This window comes from Plectropomus leopardus, chromosome 11 (assembly GCF_008729295.1).
Source record: "Plectropomus leopardus isolate mb chromosome 11, YSFRI_Pleo_2.0, whole genome shotgun sequence".
Lineage (NCBI taxonomy): Eukaryota > Metazoa > Chordata > Actinopteri > Perciformes > Serranidae > Plectropomus > Plectropomus leopardus.
The window spans coordinates 21,712,419-21,737,641 of NC_056473.1; the positions used below are offsets into that span (position 1 = coordinate 21,712,419).

General features: G+C 41.0%; 1 protein-coding gene across 1 annotated transcript in view; it reads right to left on the reverse strand.

Annotated features, from left to right (window-relative positions):
• btbd11b (BTB (POZ) domain containing 11b) overlaps positions 1-24,157 on the reverse strand; it is an 88,320-nt gene extending 64,163 nt beyond the window's left edge. The window contains exon 1 of the mRNA XM_042495909.1: positions 23,255-24,157. Within this exon, the coding sequence (XP_042351843.1) occupies positions 23,255-24,107 (853 nt within the window). The 5' untranslated portion in view covers positions 24,108-24,157. The remainder of the gene's footprint in view (positions 1-23,254) is intronic.
• Between the last annotated feature and the right edge of the window lie 1,066 nt (positions 24,158-25,223).

A 25,223-nucleotide genomic window follows, 5' to 3' on the forward strand; every position in this document is an offset into this window, starting at 1 on the left:
CGACAACACTCATTCACAGATGTATTGATTCTCAAGCTGTTCTCACGCAGTGTTTGTACATCTACTTATGAAAAGTAATGCAACAAAACTGGTACATATCTTATACAATCAAGAGCCCATCATTCATGTATTACCCATGAATTTGGGAAGGCTGCTACTGCATGATCAACGCACTGACAGGAGTAAAGAAGGGAGCAGCCCCTCGAAGGATGCATGTGGGGATGGTGGATGGGTGACAAAACAGGACTTTCCCCAGGAACTCAGTGTCTTGAACCATGTGAGATTTAAGTCATTTGGTTCCTGTTCACACTGACACACACACTTCCTGTTCTACTGACTGATGGGTAACTTGTTGATTGGAAAGTTTTGGTGTTTGTCATCCTGTTTGTCATCATTAGGACACATGTGGGGAAATTATATTTAGGTGACTCGAAGTGTATGTAACAGCACTTATAGAGTGTTTATATTTATGTTCTTTGGTGTCACAAAGAGCTCATAGAGAAATATGTGATTGTAAGCATTATTAGTCGACTATTATTACACTGCAAATCAATTGCATGTTATCAGAGCTATCAGAACTTTAGAGGAGACATTTTTCAGCAGCTGCAGCTCCACAGGAGGAACACATCAGCATTACCTGCTGCTAGGTTGTCAATTATATAATTATATGACCACTTTTGAGCAAGTTCTGCATTGATACTAATGACAGCATTTACTTGTTCCAGTTCCACTGTTGAACATAGGTATGTTTTTTAATAAGCTATAGGTTTGGAAGAGAAAAACGCTCTTGGAAATAGGGAATGTTTGGTAGGTTACAGACCAAAATTCCCATTTGCAAATTATTCTGGTAATGCATGGCTGAATTAATATCACTCTTAAGTCTGTATGCTAAATGTGAAGTAGAGGAATCCGCCAGTCTGACTCAGTTCAGTCTGCCTACCAGCAAAGCTCACCAGTTAACACTTTATTCCATTTGTTTGATTCCCCTGCTTTCAGTCTTTATGCTAGGCTGATCAGCCACTGCCTGCAGTTCTCGGAAAGAAAGTACATGAGCAGATTTTCTAAATGAAGACAGATAAGAAAACCTTTACAATATTTTTTGTTTTGTATCTGATTGTTTACATGCCTCAATAACCCACTAAAGTAAAGAAATAAAAGACTACAGTTTGCTGATTGTTCTTTCAGGTCTTGTCTGAAGCTACATTTGCCTGCCATCAGCAAATTGAATCTTGTCATCACAAAGTGTGCTCGGGGGCTTCTTGCTCGTGGATCTAAGAATGTTGTTCTCATAATGGGCCTTTCTTCATGTGGCCCTCTGCCATCTTTCCTTCATTACACCATGGGCCTAAAAACCCCAAAACCAATGTAACCACAACCCAAGCATGTGGGTCCCCTCCATTCAGTACACTGCCTCATCCAAACGGGTCCGGCGGGGCGCTGTGTGTGTGATGTCATGGGGCAATTTTCATTACCAAAGCTCCCTGTGAACATGTGAAATCCATGCGAGTTCAGACAGAGATTGGCAATTAATGATTATAAATGAACACCGTCCCCCACAGCCAACACTGATACTGTGAAGGAGCAGCTGGGTGAGTATGTTGCTGTGTTTGCAAGGACAGAAATGACTAATTAAGAGGAGTCCAATTCATAAACATTGATTAGATAATATGATGTGACACACTTGTGTAAAAATGAGGGTGCCGTAAAGCTCCTTTCCTCTTGAACTGCATGCACAATGATATCACTTTGGTGGTTTGGGCCCCCAGAGATGAGCTGTTATACACTATTAAAGACCCCTCATTATGGGCTGTAGAGCAGTCCACTACAAAATCAAAAGCACATTCAATGAGTTTGTAAACCCACATACAACTCTTATAGCACGGCTAACATTTCCACTGAATACAAAATAGCACTACAGCACATCGCCGGGGTTTAAAGGTGGCTTTTGCGTCTACTTTTGTTTTGTTTCAAGTCCCCATTTTCAAGGTACTGATTTTTTGCCTTACATTCTGATTTTCACCACTGAACTCCAGCTGCGTTGGTGTACAGTGTAAGATAAAGTGTTAGACCACACTCGAACAAGACACCTCATAATTTCTGTCAGAGCAGCTGCGGCTCAACACATTCTCCAGTGTTATGCGAGGAAAGCCCAACAAAGCCGAGAACAAGATCCAGCCACTTTATTTAGTTTCCATGCAAGCAGAAAAAAAAGTCAGATGGATTTTCAAAGTAAATCATATCTTACTGGTTCCTTAATGATGGTTAAATTCCACTGAGGCCCTGCCAGAGGTGCAGAGTGAATTCAAGAGAAAATAAAGAGCTTCAATATATTTAAAGTCATTCCTCCATTAGATGAGATTTGTGCTTGTGATGTTTGAATACCATATGATTCGAGAGACAAACTGCAACGATTCCTCTCATTTGTACAAATGAAGTCACTCTGAGTCACCAAAATGCTGCAGTCTCTGAGAATAAGAGGAAATACACACACAAAAAAACCCATCTTCTCATGCACACGGTGCAAAAGAGAATGAAATTACATATAAAGAAGGTAGTGAAGCCTGACGAACGTCTATGGCTTGTTTCATTAATCAACTCTGCGCTCTGTGCTGACAGTTTGCAGGAATCTTCTACTCTCTCAAAAACCAAAGTATGCAAGCCAAATAAACACAAGGTGAGAGGCTTCTCTTTCATCTCACAAACAGCTGTGATTATCCTCCTGAGACAAGAAGAGGTGAAAAGAGCTGTCTCATTCTCTGAGATACAACAACAATGTAAACATATTCAAAATCTTAAACTAAACTTGTCTACATGGGCAGAACATGTGACAATGCGACCCTGGGCATAGACATGCAAAAGGCCCCATCGCTTCTCCAACAGGGGCAAGACAAACAGACTTTTTGACAGCTTTCCTTTGTTTTGTTGTTGTTTTGCATCTCTTTTTAACTGTCTGCATCTTTTTTAGGTCTCTTTGTGTTAATGTTGTGTGTCCTTGCGATTGTTTTGTATTTCTTTATAGTAATTTTGTGTCTCTTGGGGGTGTATTTGTGCCTTTTTTGTTTGTTTATTTCTCTTAGCTCCTTAGCATCTTAGGTCGTTTTGCGTCTCCTTCTACTTCCTTTGCATGACTTAGTTGACGTTTTGTGTTTTTACAAAGGTAATTTTGTGTCTCTTTGGGATGTATTTGTGTCTTTTTTGCCCATTTTGTGGTTTATTTTTGCCTTGTTTGGTCATTTTGTGTCTCTTTGTGGTAATTTTGAGTATCCTTCTGGTGAGTATGAATTGACTGTCTCGTCGCCACGTTCAGTAATCCATCCCTGCTTGTCCCCTTATTCTTATAAAAGCCAAGGCTAAAATATACAAAGAGTTACAAGTAAATGACTTTTAACTATATTGACTCTATTAACTCTAATTGCATGTAACTACTCTATGTGAGGACTTTTCATGAAGCTAATCACATCTCACTTACCTGAGGTACTTTTTAAATGTCAACATTTCTGCTGAAAAAATAAAAAACAAAAAATCTGAAAAACTGAAAATGTGACTTTGTCAGCTGGAGGTAAATGAATGATTTATCTGTCCCGTGTCCCTGAGCGGATCAACATCATCCTTGCCATGTTCTCATTTTTCTCCTGCTGACAATCAGGCCTTGAGAGACATGCCACATGTGATAAGCCGGACATGATTTATTTGCTTGCGCTTGCATCGCAAAGGGGGGACATTTCAAATCTCGGCACACAAATTTCACAGCTCATGGTTGCCTAACTTTGATTATACATAAAGTGACCCTCTCTGTCAAGCATCAATCTCCGCACATTTTACTCTCAACCTTCACAATGTCTGCCCTAAATAAGAATCTTGGTACAAGCAATTCTGTTATCCCTCAAATCAGAAATCCAATATGCCTTTTGATGGAAATAGATTGGATGGGGCAGGTCAGCTCTCATCCTGCCAGAATGAATATGCAAATGACTTATATCTGTTTTGAATCTCAAGTAGTAATCCATGTCCGTGGAGAAAATCAAATCCCACAGCAGACTCAAACACCCTATCTCCTCGGCTGGTCTAAGTATATACTGTTACATTAGAGCAGCAGTGAGAATGTGTTTCTTGAGGACGACGTGCTGTGTTTTCACCCATATCAGTCATTGTCAGGCAGGGATTAGCCAGCCTCAGTGCAGCAAACAACATGACAGACAAGAAGACATTTTACCTTCCAACAGAGGATACATGACATGTATTTAAAGTGTTTAATATCTAGCGTCACTATACGTTAATATACAGCGTCACTCTATTTCTCTCTTCTGTTAGACTTTCAAGAGGTGACATGAGGAATGCAGTCAGCCTCTTATCAGGCTGAATCTGACCTCATCATTTCATCCATTAAAGCTGAAATCAGTCTGAAAATCAATGCTTTTGCTTTATATTGTCTGCTCTGCAAAAGAGCAAGAGGGAGGAAGAGCACAGTGCACTGCCGCCAATGCTCTGGATGAGATGTCGAATCTTGGTCTGTATGGATTTAGTCATTTCCTGAGGCTCCCTCTGTTACTCAACACCCCCCTCAGCTGCAGCGGCTGAAACTGTGATGTCTATGTGATAATCATTTTGCCCCCCCTCAGGGGGTAACACTTGGGTCAACATCCCTTGTCTGTCCTGAGGAGCCCTCTCTCTGCCTCTGTTATTGTTATCAAACAGCCAGAAGTGGTGGGAGAGGGCAAAGGGCAGGGTCTCTATCTCAAGGCCCTCCAACCCATTTTTACAGAGGAATCCAGCTGAAAACATCCCCCCACAGAGAGCTGCAGTCAGAAGGCATCATCAGTTATGATAAAAGAGGCACGACAACTCTGGTGTTTAAAGAAAAGTAGGAAAAGTTTTGGGAAGGCTGTTGAATTTATCCAATTTCAGTGAAGTAATGATCTAAGGCCTCAATATGTGATCAGTGGGAGCTGTGCTCTCAGTGAGGTGTTGCCCGGAGCGCAGTGCAGACGCAAAGTGTGGTGGAGGTTGATGAACATCCTGCGCTTCAGGTATATTCTCTCACGCTGTGATGAAAGTATCCTGCGGTGTGGGATCTCTGCCTGGTTTGGTAATTTGAGAGTCCAGTCAAAGGCCCAAATCCAGAGATTAAAATAGGCAGCTATTGAAATTATTGTTATTAATATCGTTATTAAAATATTGTTGTAACCTCTCATTTTCCATGATGTCCATGTGCAATTGATGGATTGTTGATTGTTGTTTTTTTATACTGCAGACACTGAAGTTAGGTCACTCTCAGCTATCATTGAAAGATCACCAAACCAAGTCAAAGCTGAAACCATTTGAAGTTCGAGCACCAAACATTTTCAGATCTTTTACTTAAGTAAAAGTGCTAATACCACCCTCTGAAAACACGCCAATAAAAGTAAAAGTCCTTAAGTAAAAGCATTACTTGCAAAATGTCCTCACAGTATCAAAAGTAAAAGTTCTCATTATGCAGAAAAATATTCCTTGCCGTTGTTTTACTATTATGGTGTTTTGGATCAATATTCCTGCTGCATTTTTGTGCATGTTGCATTTTACTGCTGTAGTTGTGCTAGTTTTAACTCCTTTAACTGTTGGGTCATTTAATCTACAGCAATGCATAATATTCTGTAAGATCATCATATGTTTGCAGCCCGGCTGTCCTGTGAGAACCACAAATCTCTATAAAGTCAACTTCTCATGGTGTCAGAAAAACAGTCCTGTTTTTAGCTTCGTGGCGATACATTTTCCTGCTGATCCAAAAGGGTTTTTAAATATTTTATTTAGCTTAAGATGTAGGAAGACTTTCTCAAACAATATACTATCACAAACAATCACAAACTTTCAAAATCATCACATCTAGGGTTACATTGTTTTCACTGGACAGGAAGGGGATAGAAATGTGTTAACTGAAAAGTAACCAAAGCTGTCAGACCAAGTTAAAAGTGCAATATTTGCCTCAAGGAGCATTACCACTATTTAAAAATACCCCAATACAAACATTTCAAAATGTTACTAAAAGTAACTTTCAGATGTCTATATTATCAATGACAGTCAATAATATTACAATACTACCAATAGATTATTGCAATTATTTCAAGAACACGTAAGCAGCATTTTAAGATGCTGGAGGACATATTAACTATTTATATGGTTATATGGTTGGGGACTTCATATTAAAAACATAGCATTATATTTTTTATGATGATAATGTATTATATATGAAAAAAAATAATCAGTAAAGTAATTAGTTAAGGTTGTTTTGTAGAAGTACAAAGAAGTATACAATGGAAATCTGAGTAAAATACTCAGCCTTAATATTGTACATACAGTAGTTGGGTAAATGCAGTTTGGCAGAGGGCCATAATGATCTTCAACATATGATTACAAAACTAAAAATCTCATTTTTGTATGGTGTTTATCACAGCGAGGAGCTAAAAAACACTTCTTGGCAGACTGGTATTTTCAGCTGTTTTCTTTAAGCTAACCCCTCTGTTTACCAATCTCTTAACACATACACACACACACACACACACACACACACACACACCTCACCCCTCAGAGGTTCAGTGCACTGCTGCATCTCCTGCCTCCCTCATTGAGCTGCTGTCATCCATCTTTTCAAGTGCTGGACTCCACAGTCGCTGTGGCAGCGCTGCTTTTAGGTGCCGCTTAGCCTACTTGGTTGGAGCCACTGACAGGCAGGCAAATAGACCAAATTGGATGGATGCAGCTTCCCTCGCCAGCAGAGGCAACCCTAATAGTTCACTTCAGATCTCAGCTCACCTCTCTCTCTTATCTGTCACACACAGAAACAAATGTGTAGCCTCTTGTTTTCAACCTCTCAGTCCCAATGTTTTCCCCTTGTTTTCATATCCTGCCTTCCATCTGCTTCTCTTCTCTGCCCTTCTCTCAATAATTCTATCTGCGTGATAGCACACAGTACACCACACTGAAAAATATGCTGTGGGTCTTTGTGTGGAAGAAGCAGAGGTTGAATTTTTTAATTTCATTCACTGTGTAAATTCAGCAGGTGTTCAAAAGGTTACAATGGCAGAATTTAGTTTAGCAAGCAGTCGTCATTGCCTTGAGACAATCAATAATTTACATTCTGGTTGAAGAATCAACATGAATTTGACATTTTCAGAAGTAGGACTTTCATTTCACCACTCGCAGGTATTCAGAAGGTTGAAGATTATAATGGGACACTGGGAAAAGAGGATATAACCAGTTGTGCAGCTGGTGTATGAATCTCCTTCTTCCCTAGAGATAAAAGGTCTGATCTATTTAATTAGATTCAGGTATTAACCAAACAGCATTTGGTCTCTTAGATCATATTTCCTCCTCCTGCAGGGGGTGAGAGAATTTAAAACTGATTTAATCTGGACTCAAGGAGAAAACAGGTACCAAACAAGACCAAGCAAGGTTATATTCCCTTTCTTTGGAGAAACAAAACAGCAGTGTCTCAAAACTTGAATTTAAAAAAACAATATTCATGCAATGCATAGAATTCATGAGAATTCCCAGCTTTTTGTATTTTTCAGTAGGTTTGGAGATTATCTGAAAGTGAACAGTTCTGGCTTCCAGCATCCTGTAACGCATCCTCCCAGTGCTACTTCTGTGAGTGAGACTTTGTGGATCAGAGCCGTGTGGCCGAGCTGATGCAACATCATGCCAGGTACAAAACTGACAGACACACCTGTCTCAGCAGCAGTGTGTCATCCACTTAACTCCTCTCCATCCTGTGAGTCAGAGAGAGCTCCGGACTTCTGTCTAGAGAGAAATGGCGACTGACCTCAAAGAATAGCCAGAGCATAATGACAAGGCTGACTCATTTATAGTGACCTTTGATCACTATTGTACTATGGCAGCTGTGTGGGTGTTTCCCAAAAATTAGTTTTAGTTATTAAAAATGCTCAGTAAACAGACAGCTTTTAACTTTCAGTGTTTCTCGTTTTTTAATGCAGTCAACCCAAGAACATGATGAAGGCGTTCTTTTAAGCCTTTTTCTCAGTGTTTTGAAACTTAATTTTAAATATTATCTGATCCTGTACCTCATAGCCACTGTAACAATGCAAATTTCCCGAGCGTGGGACTAATAAAGGATTATCTTATTTTATCTTATCTTAATCTAATGGTCAGTCTGTCAGCGGGTCTGTTCACTATATCAACCACGTTGGTACAGTTTCAAATATCTAAACAACTACTGGATCGATTGCCATGAAATTATGAAAATACATTCCTGATCCCCAGAGGATGAATCCTACTGACTTTAATGATCCCCAGCCTTTTCCTCAAGCACCACCAGCAGGTCAAAGTTGTCACTTATGTAAATTCATCTGAATTGCAAAACTTTGCTGATCCTTTAACCTTTCAACTGGCACCACCATTTGGCTTATGACTAAATATTTACTAATCTAATCGGCCTAAGCTGTACTTTTTGGTTTTAGATAATAAATGGCAGCAAGCCAATACGTTAAACTAAGCTGATGACCATGGCATAAATATTTTACCTGCTAAATATCAGCATGTTGGCGCTGGGACCATGTTAGCACGCTGATATTAGCATTACAGAAGTATTTCACAAATGGAAAAATTGTATTTTCTGCAGGAGGAAGATGCAAATACTTTGGAAATGTGTGCTATATGACCAGAGAAATGAGAGAGAAGGGGCAGTAAAATTTGCTTTTGATCAAGAGGTAGAAAACCTACAACTACCAGAATGCAATGCACCACAATAAACACTCCTGCTGTTGGGTGCAAAATTCAAGCGTGACCGTTAAGACACAGTAATGATTTAACACCCAGCTTATAAACAAAAATCTTGATTATGTAGTATGGGCAAGTTACTAGAAACATTGACTTATCACAAATTACTCTTTGAAATTACTCAACGGCTAAAGTAGTAAGATAGATAATCAGATTTTTAATGACTCAATCCTCCACACCCACGCATCAAATCTTTTTTCTTTAACGCATAGAAAAAGGGATGTTTGGTTTAACAAGCAGCTAGTCCATACTTTGGGGAAACTTAATAACCATCAGCAGCAAGCTTAACGTTTGCCCTGGTGACTGCATGCAGCTGCACTTCAGAAGTCCTATCCTCACAGTGCAGAGTTCACACAACTTTAACTCTATACTTAACCAGGGAATTCCTAAATTGTAGGATAGAATATAGAATAGTATAGCCTATAAATACACAGATGAACTTGAACAACAACTATGGCGCCGGTTTTTGTCACAAATTCCACAGGGTGAGTTTTAAAAAGAGTATTTAATCTGTTCTCCATTGTCAGAAATGTTTCGTAAAGATCTGTTTCATTACGTGTCAGTAGTTAATGATCTCTTTTCAAGTGCTTAAAGATGGGACACGGTGGGTTTAGCAGAGCATATGTGCCAAATGAAGATAATTTCCCCAAAGCATAGTTGGAGGAATGGCAGATATGCAGCACTCTAAAATACATTACTTCAACGTAATGTTTATCTTTCAGGTTTAAGGTACCATATCCTGCTATGGCTGCCATACCATAATATACAGTGAAATGTATGAGTGTTTTTGAGGGCAGAAGTTAGAGTTGCTGCTTGCATCTGTCTTTTCACAGTGTGGTTGTTATTCTGCCAGTCTCTGGTCCACTTTAAGAATGAAATGGGAGCAAAGCGAGAACCAGCATGTGTTAGTAATAAAAAATGTCATGAACCAAATAGACATATACCTTCTCCTATGGTAATCTGTACCATATGCCCCTAGTTCAGCTGGGGGTTGAGAAAACTCACTTAGTTGAAGTGAAGGATGGAGAAGACGTCCAACGTTCAGCTGTTTGAGTAAAAGCTGTTTGGCACCGGGTATGTGAACCTAATGTAAAAATGTTGATTGATACCCCGGCAATGTCTTGTTGTCTGGCACATTTCTCACTGACTTTCTCTCACATCACCCACACACCCGCCCACTCCGAAATACAAACTACAGTTACAGATTAGAGCTCGATCTGGAGGAGATCTGTCATGGTTCGGACACGTGTCTGTCTGCAGCACGAGCTCGGCTGAGGCTCCCCGGCAGCGGCCTTCCATGTCTGGATGACAGAACTATTAGAGCACTGCAAGACATGTAGGACGGGACAAGGTTACCTCAAGTCTGCATTTATTCTGCATCTCCGTGGCAGAATGTGGACCCATTGTATCTACACTGTATAAGAAAGCTGAGCTGGAACAGAAGAAAAAATGAAGCAAGAGGAAAGAGAAAAAAAAAGAGCAGAAGAAATGAGAGACAGAGAGGGACTGAGGAGAAATAGGGGACTTCCATTTATTCACATCTTGATTAGTCTTATTAAAATCATCTGGTTTAATTCTTCGGGTCACCAGCTCTGACTGAGGCAATTGCACACTGGAAAATAGAAAGAGGACTGGAGTGTTCACTTCTCGCAAACTTGCATACAGAATATACGCAATAACACACACAGTCCAAAGGACAGTGCTCTGAGCCCTCATGGGAGGTAATGAGATACTGGTCCATTGGAGGAGAATCAGTAGCGCATCAGCAGGTTTGATGCCTCCTAGAATGCCACTAAGCCGCAGACCAGTATGTGCACCTGATTCATGTCGCTTCATTGCTCACAAGCGAGCTGAAAAACTTTAAGACAACAATTTAAATGACTGTGACTGATTCATTTTACAATTGCTGATCAAAATTAAGTATTTGCAGACCAAATATATTACAACAAAATTAAACTACAATTACTGCCTTGTGATTGTAAGCCTCCGACAACTCGAGTTGCAGTTACAGTTTACATACATGTCTGTGAAAACATGCATTCTTCACACACATCAGAAGATCTATACAATCAGCCCAGTTTCAAGATGGGCACCCAAGATTAGTGTCACCAATTCAAATTCAGTATCCAACCAAATGCCTCCTCTTCTGTTCCTGAGTTATCATGTTGAGTGATGGCCAGAAAGGTGTTACATAAATTATCACTTCATCTTTGTATCCTATTTGACATTTGTTTGAAATTTTGACATAACTAGCATATGAATTCTTGAATTTTGACCAAAAACATGTTTTGCGAGGTCACAGTGACCTTGACCTTTAACCTTCCACCGCCAAATTCTAATCAGTTCATTGCTGAGTTCGAGTAGACGTTTGTGCAGAATTTGAAGAAATTCTCTTACGGCATTCTTCAGATATCATGCTCACAAGAATAGGATGTACAGACGGACAGACAATGGACAGGAGGACTACCTGAAAACATGACTCTGGTCTCAGCTGTCACCGGTGCAAGTTCAGGCACATCCAGGGGATTGCTGAAAGCCATTCTGGGAAATGTGGGAGAACAGTTACTGATTTACATACTGTAGACTAGGCAGACTGAGGGGAAGTGATATAGTATATTCAGTGGTATATTCAGGTTGGGGTAATAAAATCTAGCAGTTAAAAAAAAAAAAAAATACCAGAGATTCCAAGCCTCCGAGCAGCTTGTGAAAGATTCAGCAATGACACAAAGGACACAGAAGTGATCAGTACAAACCAGTGTATATATCCAAGGATAACTACTGTATATCCTGCAGTGAAAGTATATGTTGTCCTCTGTGGGAACGCTGGCATGTCAGAAGCAGCATATGTTTATTTCTGGCACGTGAACTATATCTGCTCAGTGTTTATACAGCTGATGCACAGAGGAAACATGCATGACGTGGTTTGTGACAGACTGAAAATAATAGATCTTCAGCTCCCCACGATCACCTCAGAAATCCCAGACATGTTCACACCCCTGCAGCTTACTGTACTATAGCCATGGATTATCTTGACGGCAGGAGAGTTGAGCATTGGCAGCTCCGAGGATATATAGGCGCAGATTCTCCTCACCTTGACAAATCTTCTGTCAAAGATTTAGGAAAGGCAAAGATCCAGGGACAACATGTGAGTGATGATCTTTAAAGGGAATGGTTTGGGAAATTCACTTATTCTCTTTCTTGTTGAGAGATGAGAAGATCAGTTCAACTCTCATGTCGTTCTGTGTAATAAAGTTACGGTTAGCTTAAGGGCTGTCTTGATGGCCGCAATATTGCAATATTGATAAGCCAACTGCAAGGGTTGGCACGCAACCACTAAAACTGCCATGTTTTTTTGTTTTTTCTTTTTATGGGAACAAATGCTAAAATGCCAGCACAAGGTGACTGAGCATGTCTTCTTCACCGAGTGTTGCATATTTTCCCCTTTTTTAGGTTACAGAAAGTTGACAAAAATTTCAATTTGGGCTAAAACATTGCAGCCACTTGTCACTGTCACTTTAACCCAGCTATCCAATTACACTGAAGGAGAGGCTGGACAAATACCACAAAGACCAAAGCTTCAAACTGCTGAACAACAACAATTCAAGAGACATGAATACTGAACCCATACAGGCCAGCGAGTCTCTTCTACATGCGTCAGCCTTCCCTTCATCCAGAGAAAGTACTGTGCTGACATTTTTACTTCCGCATATATACTGTATCATTGCAACCAGAAGCAATCAAAGCATCTCAGCTGAGAAAATGCTGCGCCCGTTTTTGTGCCTCATTGCCCTTCTGTGTTCTACATTTAAAAATTAACAAGTATTCAATTTGTTAACTGTGATGTATATAAAAGCTAATCAAAAAAGGTGATTTACAAGGCACCAAAATCAGGATAAATGAAGTATTTTGCAAAAACAACAAAAACTTGGCGGTAATAGCATATACTGCGCCGCTTAATCACTGCGGGAGATATTCCTCCACAACATCTCTAGATAGCTTATGTTAGCATAAAGACAGGAACAGAGGGAAACAGCTAGCCAGGCTCTGCCAGCATCTCTAAAACTCACTGATTGTTCACGTGTCCATGTCCTTGTTTCCTGGAGTCTCCTCTGGTTGCCTGGCAACCTTGCACGTATCCAAGAAATAGTCTTGCACATAACCTCTCTGTTTATGTTTTTATTTTCTGTTTTTTTGTGAGGATTAAATAACATGTTAACTGGTGTTACCTTTGGACAGAACCAAGCTATCTGTTCCCACGTTTCCAGTGTATACAAAGCTGAGAGACACGTCTTTTGGCTGTAGTTTAACATAAAGACACGTGTGGCATCAATGTTCTTATCTAACCCAACTAGCACAGGATGTCAGAGAGACTTTGGACGGACACTCAATTTTGGTTGGAATTAAAATCATATTAAGTATAAATGTATAAGATTTATGTTCAAGTTTCATGTTGTGGGGACATTAACATTACGACATTTTGCAGACGTTAGTTTCGTTTTTCATATCTAATGACTAAATGTCTTTCTATGTCAAGATGATTTTGGAATGAGACGTTTGGAAGACACTAAATTTTGGTAATTTAACAACACCACTTAAAACCAACAAAATATAAATCCCATATGTTGTCAGTATTCTACTTTGAATTGACGTTAGTGTGAGACGTTGTCCTGACATTAAATTTTGGTCACTGGACGTCACAATCTAAATTCAACCAAACATCAATGTCTATAAATGTTGCTGGCCAGCTGGGAACTCTGCAAAAAGAAGCACATTTTCCAAAATGTCAAACTACTCCTTTTACTGAATCCACTTAATATTTTTTTCTGACAAACAGTAATCCACACTCTGTGAGATAATGAAGTGAGTTAAACTAAAATAAGGAACAGTGGGAGCTTTTCAATGAGTGTCTCCATCTCAAACAACTCATCTAAGCTGTCCTCAAATACTTCTCAATTGGTGCTTTGGGCAGATAAAGCTCCTCCTCACACTGATTCACTGACTGACTGGTTTTGTGAAGCTGGACTGCTGGTTGATTTGGGGAAATGATGTCCTGATATGACAGAACTATCAGCAGAGGATTACTACTCACACCCAGAAGTGGCTAACTGTCACTGCAGATGGTTCTCTTACAAGTAATGAACTTATCAGCGATGTTGCTGCTGGCAGGTCCTCTGACTGTCACTTTGGTCTGACTGTGATTAAACAACAACAGGTGACATGATGTAACTGGATTAGCCAAATGCTGCTTGTGACTGGTGCTGGCCACGGCATAAGACGCCACTTTGCATTTACTGAAAACCTGTTTATCAAATTGAAGTTGATGGAAATGTTGCATGTGTGTATTTATGTGTTATGTGAATATCCTGGAATTTGGTTCACAGTTCGCCAACTGTGACTCCAGAAGTATCTCAACGTGTCCTGACATGCAGCCTTCAATATCAGACATATCAGTTTTCTGATGGTGACAAGACAGCTCCTTTGAAATGTGCTTACATCAAAGAGGGATGTCTCGTTCCCCCATATCATCTTCATAATTTCCAGTCAGACTGGCAGTCATTTAAGCTATATGAATTCCCTATACACAACAATAGGAATTTATAGTTGCAAAAACACAGTGCAGTAGATACTGATGCTTCACCTAACTAATCCACTTGCTGGTACTTGTTTGCCCAGAGTCTTCTTCCTGCTATAATAAGAAGGAGGCATTGCTTGTCTGGGTCTCATCTGTCACCCACAGCTTCTCTTATGGATTTTCCTGTTTTGATCCTTGCCATCTGTGCCTCTTTCTCTCTCTTTGGTTTTCTACCAAAGTCGACATCATGAACAATTCATTCTTAGCCATGGCTTCACTGGATTTGGCTCCATTGTGCAGAGTAATTGTTAAATTATTCTGGTCTAGCATTAATGCATTCTTATCATCTACATAACTAAATGTTAATACAGAATTTACTACCTGTGCATTGCAAAAACTCACTAAACATCTCACAATCCCACAATTTAATCCTTAGAAAGACAAATCTCTCCCAAAGACAGAAACAAATAAGATGAAGCTCCCTATACATCACCAGAGAGATAAAAATACAGAATCTTCCTCACTGAAAGAAAATGTTCACGTTTACACGTTCTGGGTTGACATTGTCAAGGCTTTATGGAGTAAATCTCGCTGAAAAAGGTCAAGCATGAGAATTGGAAAAATCTACAAAATGAGTCCTTGCTGCAGCAGCTGCAGAGGCTCCGGCAATGTTTTTCTTAAGTGTCATCACTGAACAGAGCTGCAGTGTTTAACCTTGAAGAGATATCTACAAATATTGATCAAATTGGTGCAGATTAAAATATTCAGTTAAAAACCTGGCTAAGTTGCACACAGTCTGCGTTGAATAACCACTGAAAGGGTCCTGAACAGTGGGATGTTTTTTCAAGTGTTTTTTGTGTACAATGGCTGCAATCACATTCATAGGGTTGCTGATTTATATTGAGCACAATTCAAGTTCATCAGTGTGTATCAACACATACAGCAAAGACTGACATTGTGCAAATGAGACTTTTAATTCATCCTCAGAAGTGCATGAGGAAAAAAAGGGTGGTTGCACGGGAGGAAAAAAGACACTCCATTGCTGGCGCTTCCAGCTGGGTGCAGAATTAACTGTATTCTCTCGCCTGTCTCCTCTTAATCAACTGAAGTAAGCTTGGCTGGAGCTCTCCCTCGCTGTACCAGACTCCATGTCACATCAACATTCCTCATTTCCCTCCAAAACTCACAATTAATACCAGATCTGCTCCTGGGCCATGCCTCTGTCTCTCTCTCTCTGTGTGTGTGTGTGTGTGTGTGCTGCTTGTCTGTGTGTGTTACTCATGTGCATGCTGCTGTGTAAGGGTTTCCCTAGCACACATATCTCACTCCCAGACATAATGGGGACTGGTCTCCACCGGTACAGAGTGGTACCGCTGCAGACCGCAGTCATTCCTTTCTGCCTGCCTTCCCCGCAGCATGTGTGCACCAGGCACCAACCTCAGCTATTGGATACAGAACAAAATACCTGTGAATGGAATGAGACCTGCACTCCCTCACCCCTGTGAAGTGCTGAACTGAAACAGCAAAAAGCTGCCCAGTAGAAGAACAGTAAAAGCGTCACTGCTCTAATAGCTTCCACATCATACCCTCAACAAGTGGCTTATTCGCTCAATGTTTGTGTCTGAGAATTTTACGGCTAAGTGTAGGGTACACATAGAGCTTTAAAAGGAAAATCCTACCACGGTCGCACACTTCACACTGTAATGGTCTGATAGTTTCCTGGGGATGTGCTACAGCGCTGTGATTTACTATTTCTGTGTACACCCACTTGCTCAAATGTGCATGTTCAGTTGTTGATTTTCCACATTTCCCAGAGTACCTCTTCACAAGATTTAAAGAGGTGTGTCCTTTGTGCCGCAACGACTGTGTGTTTTCCACTCAAGAAAAGTAAGAGTGAAGACAGAACAATGCCACAGAGCAGCGTGCCCGGTTGTTCAAATTACCTCAAATTACCCCTCAACAGGGTTATATTTCAGACACTACTAGCAACAGCTCCACAAAGATGCAAGCTGTGGCTGCACTGAATTTCTACTGAGGCTGCCATTGGTAGAGAAAAATCTGACAGCTCAATGATGGATTGCTCTCTGACTGATTGTTGAATCTCGATGCAAAATGGTAGGTCTACACAGAAACCCTTGCCTCTTGATTCCGCAATACTGACACTAAAAAAAAAAAGGTAAAGGCCAGGTGCAAGCATATGACAAAAATATCAAATCTGTTGTACCACATCAATTATAGCTTTTGCCAGTTGTCATCACAGATCTCCACATCTAAAAAGAACATTAGACAAGATTCTCCACAAGCTAGTGTTTTTACTGTGTAAAAGAATATACTAGAGTACATTTCAAGCTAAATAAATACAAAACATATGATTATTAAAAATACATTTTACAAATCAAGGTTAAAAGTAATCATTCGTTATCTTTCTTTTTTTTCAACCTGTGTTGATTGATTTATTTGGCTGCTTAGAGGCAGGGGTCCCAGTTGATAACACAACACTGACATATTGTTTTATAAGGAGTTACCTTTTCCTCATGGTGCAGACACAGATCAACAATAGCATTTCTTAGTAGACACCATCTGGCAACCTGACAAATGCAAGTCCAATTTAATAATATATATACCAACCCAGAGGGAAATATGTGGTTCTTTGGCTGCTTAATGCTCCACTATGTTCACCAGCCAGTAGCTTACATTGTATGTGTGCATTAAGTGCTGCAAAAGTATCACACAGTGGGTTTATCAGAGCATTTTTCACTGAAACAGCTGAAAACAACAAAGATGAGAAAGCTGACACTGAAACAAAACAAAAGTTAAGGGCCGTAACCAACCAAACCAACAAGCTGAAAGAAGCAATATGTGACAAATACCTAGCTCATAAAGGTCCAGTGTGTAGGATTTAGAGGCACCTTTTCGGCAGAAATTGAAATAAAATATACGTAGCTGTTTATGATAACCCCAAAATAAAAATGGTTGCATTTTCATTACCTTAGAATGAGCCTTTTATATCTACATATGCAGGAGGCCTCTTCCACTTCCATGCTGTAACCCTGAATGGACGAACCAAACAATGGCTACAGACACATTTTTGCATTGGCCACTTTAGTTTACATCACCACTCGATGCCACTAAATCCTACACGCTGGACCTTTAAGCTGCTAAATGCTCAACTGCTGTGTTCACTCACTAGTTGCTAACTTTCAGTCTGATGTTTGGTTGGGAATGTTGCGTTCAGTGGGATTATCAGTTTTATTTCTTTAAAAGCAGCTGCCTGCTGATTCTGGAACTGATGCTGATTAGAGCAGCAAGAGTAAAGCCAGAATTGTACATTTGCAGATAAGAAAATGAGACACCTTAATGTTCCTTAGGGCTGATGGGAACTGCAGAGTGTGTTGATAATTCTCTGTGGATCATGAGAGAACCCCTTTCATGTTTCACTTCAATTCATCAGTGTAAAAATACTGATTATAGCAGCTTTAAGTGTAGCCTATGTCATGTTTACCCACCAACCACTCTGCAAGCTGACAGAGATGGTTCACTGGGCTATACAATGATTTGGTTTGCTAAAAAAAAATTATGTTAACCAAGTCAACTGTAACTGCACTGGAAATATGTTGATATCATGTCATGCATGTTTGGCCACCTGTCCATGTGAATAAGAAAATAAAATTACCGCCATAAAACAAAATGGGCCAGGACTTGTGGGTACATTACCTACACTTGTTTTCATGACTTTCAAGTAAAATTTTTCCTTTAAATCCTTCCAAGCAGCTCTGCCCAGACTCGAAAGTCATCTTACACCTAAAGCATGATTAGAAAATCGTCCTAGGGGGTGGTACACATCCCTGAGCGCTGTATATCATGTTCCACCAGACATTTTCTGTGACATGCACGTGTTGTTAAAGAAATCAAAGAATCACTGTGTTCCTTGGTCTAGTGGGAGCCATAAAAAATATCCCACCATATAGAGCAGTTTCCTGTTCTGACAGGATACCACAGCTGAAGAAGGGAAACCCAACACCCACCTGCAAATAACACTGACTCAGACATGGTGAGAGGAGCCCCTGACATCGCGCTGTATGAGAGCGAGTGAGTGTGTGCGTTTTGGGCTTGTGTGTGGGAGGCCTGCCATATGCTGGATGTGCCAATGTGGAGCTGTGAGGTGTAGTAGGAGTATAACAGACAGTATAGCATAGGGTAATTATGGATGCTGTGTTGAGGCTTCACGTATCAATTAATGAAACAACCACGGACAAGATTTTTCCCTTGTTTGTATAAACTGATGAATTAGCTGCAAAGAAATACATCCATGGATAGGTATATGTAACAAATTATGTATGGTACTTATACCTAAAACTACACAGCCTCTGCTTTTCTATTATTGGTCACTCATAAGGGGTTTAAGAAAAGTTCAAAATGTTGAGACCTGAGGAAGTAACTGCTCCTGGCACAAAAAAATGATCAGGTGCCAGTAATCCCTACTCTGCTGAAAAGATCAGGCACATAGCCCCTGTAACACCACAAAGTGTTAATACATGAGATTTAGAGTTCCTGGTTGGTGGATTTAGTTACATTTGGACAGAGCCAGGCCACAGTCCTGCATCAGGTAAGGCACTCTGTGGGTGACCTACAAAAAATTTGCGGGTTGTATTTTGTCTTAATTTTATTTACAGGTTCATTTCTGGGTGAAAAAAAGAACATGTGGGTTGGATCATGGGTGTTGGCTGATAAATATATACAAATAGAAATAAATATTTCATTTAATGTTTTCATGTTTTAATCCTCTGACTGGTGACTTTGTGTGCCGATCCTGTCCTCTGCGCCAGCAATATGACAACTGCTTTAATCTGGTTTGTTACCAACAGGGACATTCATTGTGGAGATGTGCTGCTAAATATTATAAGAAGAAGCAAAACAATATGAATTTAAATTGTAATTCATGAATTACCTTCTTTTTAAAATATAGAGTTTCACATGAATGAAATAGTTCCAAGGTGATCATTTTAGATCTACTGCCTAACCAAATTATTTGAACAGGGCATGGTTATTATTGGTTTTGCAGTTTCGGGTTGGCTGCGAAAGTTGTGTCGACAGGTCAGGCTGGGTTGCAGAACTAATAACTAACTAAATATGTGCCGGTGGCAGGTGCAGGTTTTGAAACTCAGACCCCATTAAAGTACATATCCTCCAATAGCGCTCCTATAAACCAGTCAAGCTCCAAAACCATAAAATCAATATGTGATGGCAGCTGCTTTAATCATGGCGGGCTGACACATAGCTAGCTGTTACACTCTGTTTGCAGGCTTTATGCTAAGCTAAGCTAAGCTAACTGCCTGCTGGTTGTGGCTTAATTAATGTACAGATATAAGAGTAGTATCGATCTTCTCATTGAACTTGCTGCAAAAAAGCCCTTCCCAAAAAGTGTTTACAATAGCCAGCATATGATACTTATAGCCAAAATATCCAGAGGGAAATATGTCAAATAAATGTATTAATAGCATATTAAATAGCCTTATATTGTGTGACCGATAAAATATGTTGCCAAGACAACTTAAATATAAACTTATATTGTGCAGCCCAGATTTTAGGATTTTAAATACAAAAGGATCTATTTATCTACTGATGCTCCAGCATGCATCCCTGCCTCTTCAGAGCACACGCCACATCTATGGCAGTCACGGTCTTCCTCTTAGCATGCTCAGTGTAGTTACTTGACGGCATCATGAATCATGTTCTCCAGAAAGACCTTCAACACACTGCATGTTTCCTCACAGATCAGACCAGAGATATGCTTCACTTCACCACAACGAGCCGGATGGTGGATAGCGGGTTTGGTGTTTTTTTTCCTCCTTTGCCTCTGCCACTAAACCTCTGATGAGTCACTTTGTTCAGTAGACCCCGTCCTTATTTTGGCCTAGCTTATTTTGAAGTTATTTTATTCAAGTTATTTATGAAGTGTTTTGGCCAGAATTCTGGAATTTTAACGGCCATATTGGCCATTTGAAAAAAAAAATCAAGCATAAACCCTGTTCTCAAAATGTCAGTTTATTGCTTTCTTTTAAGAGAGAAAGCCTGCCAAATTATTCAGCTCATTACTACCTGATAGAGGCTGAAAAGTTCATTAAATTACTACAGTATTGACTTTGTGGCATCACAAAAAGGAAATCAGCTTTGGTTAAAGAGATGCAATAAAGATATTCATAAAGGCTTACTGACAAAGCTGGGTCACCAGCTTTAGCATAATATGGAAAAATCACCTCGATCGCTCCCACTTGGCAGAGAGAGACGGAGAGAATGGATGGAGCGATGTGAAGGTTCAATTTGGCAGGCAGTGGCTCGCTTAAGGTCAACCCACCCTCGGATTGACTGGCTGTTTGGTTTTACTAAGACAACGAACGATGCGGCTGAGCCTCGGCCTTATCTGTCACAACAGATACACGGTGTCTTGAGGTTTAGAGATCCTGCAGAGTTGCAGTAAGAAATGTGATGGAAATCATCCACCTATACGAACTTCTTATATAAACTCAACCACAGGTTCGCTGATGCCCCAGCAGACGCACACGTCCACTGTCTGTACACCTATCTGTCTCAAACCTGCAATAATTGACTTTTTGGTCTCTTCAGGAGCAGCAGGAACAAGCTGTTGATACACATATATCACCCCTATGGCAAACTTAAGAAGGGACAGTGTTGGTGGGGGAAAAATATCAGACACACATTCATACATATACACCCAAACAAACTAATAATTAATAATAATCTTAAATCTTCCAGAATACTGGATGGCTGTTGAACACCCTGAGACTTAAAGCTGTATTAATTGACTATTTTTTGCCACTTGGGGACAGCTGAAACAAGGTGTAAACACAACTCTGACATATCCTTTTAAGCTGATACGGTTAGCATTAAGTTGAGCAACTCTAGCATTCATTTTGGAATTATGTGTCTTCCCACCTGACAAAAATATGCACAATATTCACTCTATTTTTAGCTTTGTTTTGGTGCCCACTAATGACTAAAAAAAAGCATCTCACTGATGGAAAGATTGTCGGTTCATATAAGTGGACTGTCTATGCAGCAGGAGGATGCAAATACTTTTGAAATTGATCCTAAGTGACCAACAGAAAAAAAAGTGTTGCATTCACTTTTGCTCAAGAGGGAGAAAACCTATAACTACCAGAATACACTGTGCAGCACCAAAACATTTAACACTCCCACTGGTGGGTGACATACTATAGCAAGCTGTAACAAATGAAACAATGTTATAACTGGCTGGCTCAATACAATCATATAGTGAGCTAAAATATGTTTCTGAAGACATGTAAAGCGAGAAATAGGCAACTCAGTACAACACCACAGACTTGATGCACTCTGCCAATTTTCTAGCCTTGGGCACTGCATCAATACTCCACATGCTCAAGACATTTTTCTTGCATCTTATCCTATTCACCGCTCCAATGCACCACTGAACACTCACCACACCTCGACCACAGTTGGAGACTTACTGCATGCCAAGTGGCCTTCTGAGTGAGCCGAGTGACTGAATATTGACATTCAATACTCATTAAACACATTTTTGCACTGAGGATCAAGGTATACAGTAATATAGACGCTGTCATCACTGAATGCACGGTTTTGTGAGTCTGATTCTGAGTGGGCAGCTGAAGCCTTACAGTCATGTACTGTTGTAAACAAAAACACATGGAAACAGAAAACAAGCTGAGTGTTTAACAAAAATGTTTCCCTGTCCCTTTAAAACAAAGAGGTACAGAAAACTAAAGTGCTCTTCTCATGATGCCAGGCTTCTGTTGGTGATTCATCAATATGGCCACAGAGTCTCTCACAGAGTTTCTGTGTCTCTATGTGCCAGTCTGTCTCTCTTTCTCTCCCTCACTCTATAACTCAGTTTTATTCGCATCACTCTGCATAATGCATGATAGCACATAGGTCCCCCAAGGCCTTTCATTACGTAAACCTGTTGCAAGAGGAGCCACAACGGCATTTTTACAACATCCATCAAAACAGGGGCAAGCATGCGTTAGAGTGGTTTGTGATGTATTGCTGTTTAGGCAGCAGTGAAGTCTGAATGCAATTACACTTACTTTCAAAGCACTCACCAATCACTATTTTGAAACACTTGGAAAACGGATGTGAAAACTACCAGCGAGGTATTGTGTGCACCGTAATCAGCAAATGTACACAGGAATGAAAGACCTCCTTCCTCTGTGGGTGAAAAGAATAAAAATTACCTCTGAGGGGCATTATTGTAGGAAAACCAACAGGAAGAGCCCCTTTCACTGAAAGCTCTCAAAGTCAGGCCTTAAGCCTGGAGGACATCAGGCCCCTGCTTCGTCATTTTGTGCATTAACCAAACAGCCACATACAGTATATGAAGGATGTCAAAGAATAGCGTCTGCAATGTAACACTGCACAGGAGACTGAAGAGGCAAGCTGGCCTTAACATGACCACTCTCTCCCATCCTGATCCACTCAGTCAGTCATCACCTGCCTGCAGCTTCTGCAGCTCACTCTGTGAATAGGAGGCACTATTTCAACTGCAAATACGCTCCTCGCTGTTGAGTTAAAGTTCACAGTTCCTTAGCAGGAGAGAGAAAAAACATTGTGGCAGAACCTTTTTCATGTCAGAGATCTGAGGGATTTCTTTATATAAATCTGGGTACGGTGCAGGTGGGACTCGCTTGGAATAATGTGTTACATCACGAAAAGGATGTTTAGAGTAAATCAATGAAGCAGCCTTTACCTTACTGTACTGCTGTAAATATCTACTGTGAGATGAGGGGGCAGCCCTACAAGTGGAAAATTACACATAGAGATTAAAAATACGTGGATATGTGTTAAGGGTATGGAGATGACTGACCCATGTAGCATGGACTCACAGTATTCACAACTCACCGCTTGCATTCTTTCCACAGATCAGGTGTTGCCAGATTTGCAGAGAGCCCCATATCTCTGCGTCAGTGTTGACGGCCTGCTCCAGGGTCTCCACTGTGAACTTGGGGATCCCGTTATCCCGCTCCAGCAGCGCACTGCGCAGCACCCGCGCGTACACTTCGCGGAAGAGGCTCTCCATGCACGCGGCCAGGTAGATCGCCGCGTGCTCGTGGATCCTGACCGCCATCCTGCTGTCGACCATCCACCTGAAGAACTTCCCCACGTTGAAGATGAGTCCGCAGCGCACCGACTTCCCGCGGCAGAACTTGTCCTCCTCCGTGCTCATGTTGTACAGGGACAAGGCACTGAGGGCCGCGCTGATGCAGCTCATCGAGACGCTCCACGACAGGACCATCTTTATGGCACTTTGGATCTCGTATTTGGTGCATTTGGCGTAGCGCAAACTCAGGCGCTGCGACTCCTTCGCGACCCTGACCAGGGCCCGGCTGATCAGCACTGAGAGCCTGAGCAGGACGTCCTGTGGGGGGGTCGGCAGGGTCATCTCCTCGTCCCTGCTCAGCGCGCTCGCCACTTCCCCGAGGCTCCACGGCACATCCTCAAGCTCGGGTAGTTTAGCGCACTGCCCGGTGCTCTCCAGGATCTCGGCGTCTTCGACCAGGACCGTGTTAACAGTGTCCAGACTGTTGTGTCGACTGTGCATCGAGTCGGTTAAATGCCAGTAATTCCCCCCATGTGCCTCTGAGCAGCACAGCGACGCACTGGAAGATCTGAAGGAGTCGGCGGCTCCACCATAACCCGAGTCTAGCGTCAAATCCTCCAGGGTCCTCGCTACTGACTTGCTACTCCTTGCCATAACTGCACTTCATACTGTAAAAGAGGGCTTTGGGAAAGTGGAGGAAAAGATTCAAGTTTGAATACGCGCGCGTCTTACACAAGCACTGCTAATAATATTCTGCTGTTTTCAAGAAAAGTCCATCCAAGGTTGCCGTATAAAGTTAAAAGAGTAGTATCTCACTACAGTGCATCAACAATCACACAGTGCTGAAGCAGCGCAGTGCCTGACAGATGGAGGCGGGGCCGCGGAGACCGAGAACAGCTGTCAGCCAATGGACTCTCGGGATGAAGCAGCAAGGAGTTTTAATTGGATGGCTTTAGAGGATCAATAAAAAGTCATTGATGTGACTCATGATAAGGCTTATTAAATACGATAATAAAAAAGGGCGATGTAAACATGAAGCTCAATGCTTATTCTCTAAAGTCTTCTTTTGGGAAGTTTCTCAAAACTTTAGAAAAGCATAAACACATAACCCCTGTCATGTCAAAGTACAATGTAAAAGACAAAAGTAGTAAATAATAAATTACATAATGTACAGTAGAAGTAACTGCTTTTATATAATCATGTTTAGGGTACAATTCCTCCAGAGGATAGGGCTTTTCAGATATTTTCTGAGGGCCCATGTCTGATCGTAACATGACTCAAGACCATTAATAATAGATTGCATGCATAATGTAGTCTTCTCTGTTCCTCCGGAGGAGAACTCATTGAAAAGATCTGAATTACTTCCAAGGTCATTTGCTGGGATCACTTGCAGGGTCTAGCCTAGCCATCTTGTTTTTTCCTTCTTAAACCCAAACAAAAGCTCTGTGGAATCTACATCAACCCCAGTCCACCTTAACTGAAAGGCACGATGGATGCACATGCAAGTGCAATTGAAAAGATGGTAGAGATATTCTTTATTCTTGAACAACCACAGGGAGGTACTTGATTTAAGTTAAATGTACTGGAAATGACTGCAGTCTTACTGTAAGACCAGCTCAGTACAAATAACTGTCAAAAGTCCAGGAGGTGGACTCCATGAACTGGAGATTTCTCACTGATCTGTGGGACTGTGGCTGCTTTGCATCTGAGATGCAGTGAGACTCTGCATTTGACAGCAGGTTGGAGGTCTCTCTGGAGCAACAGTGAACC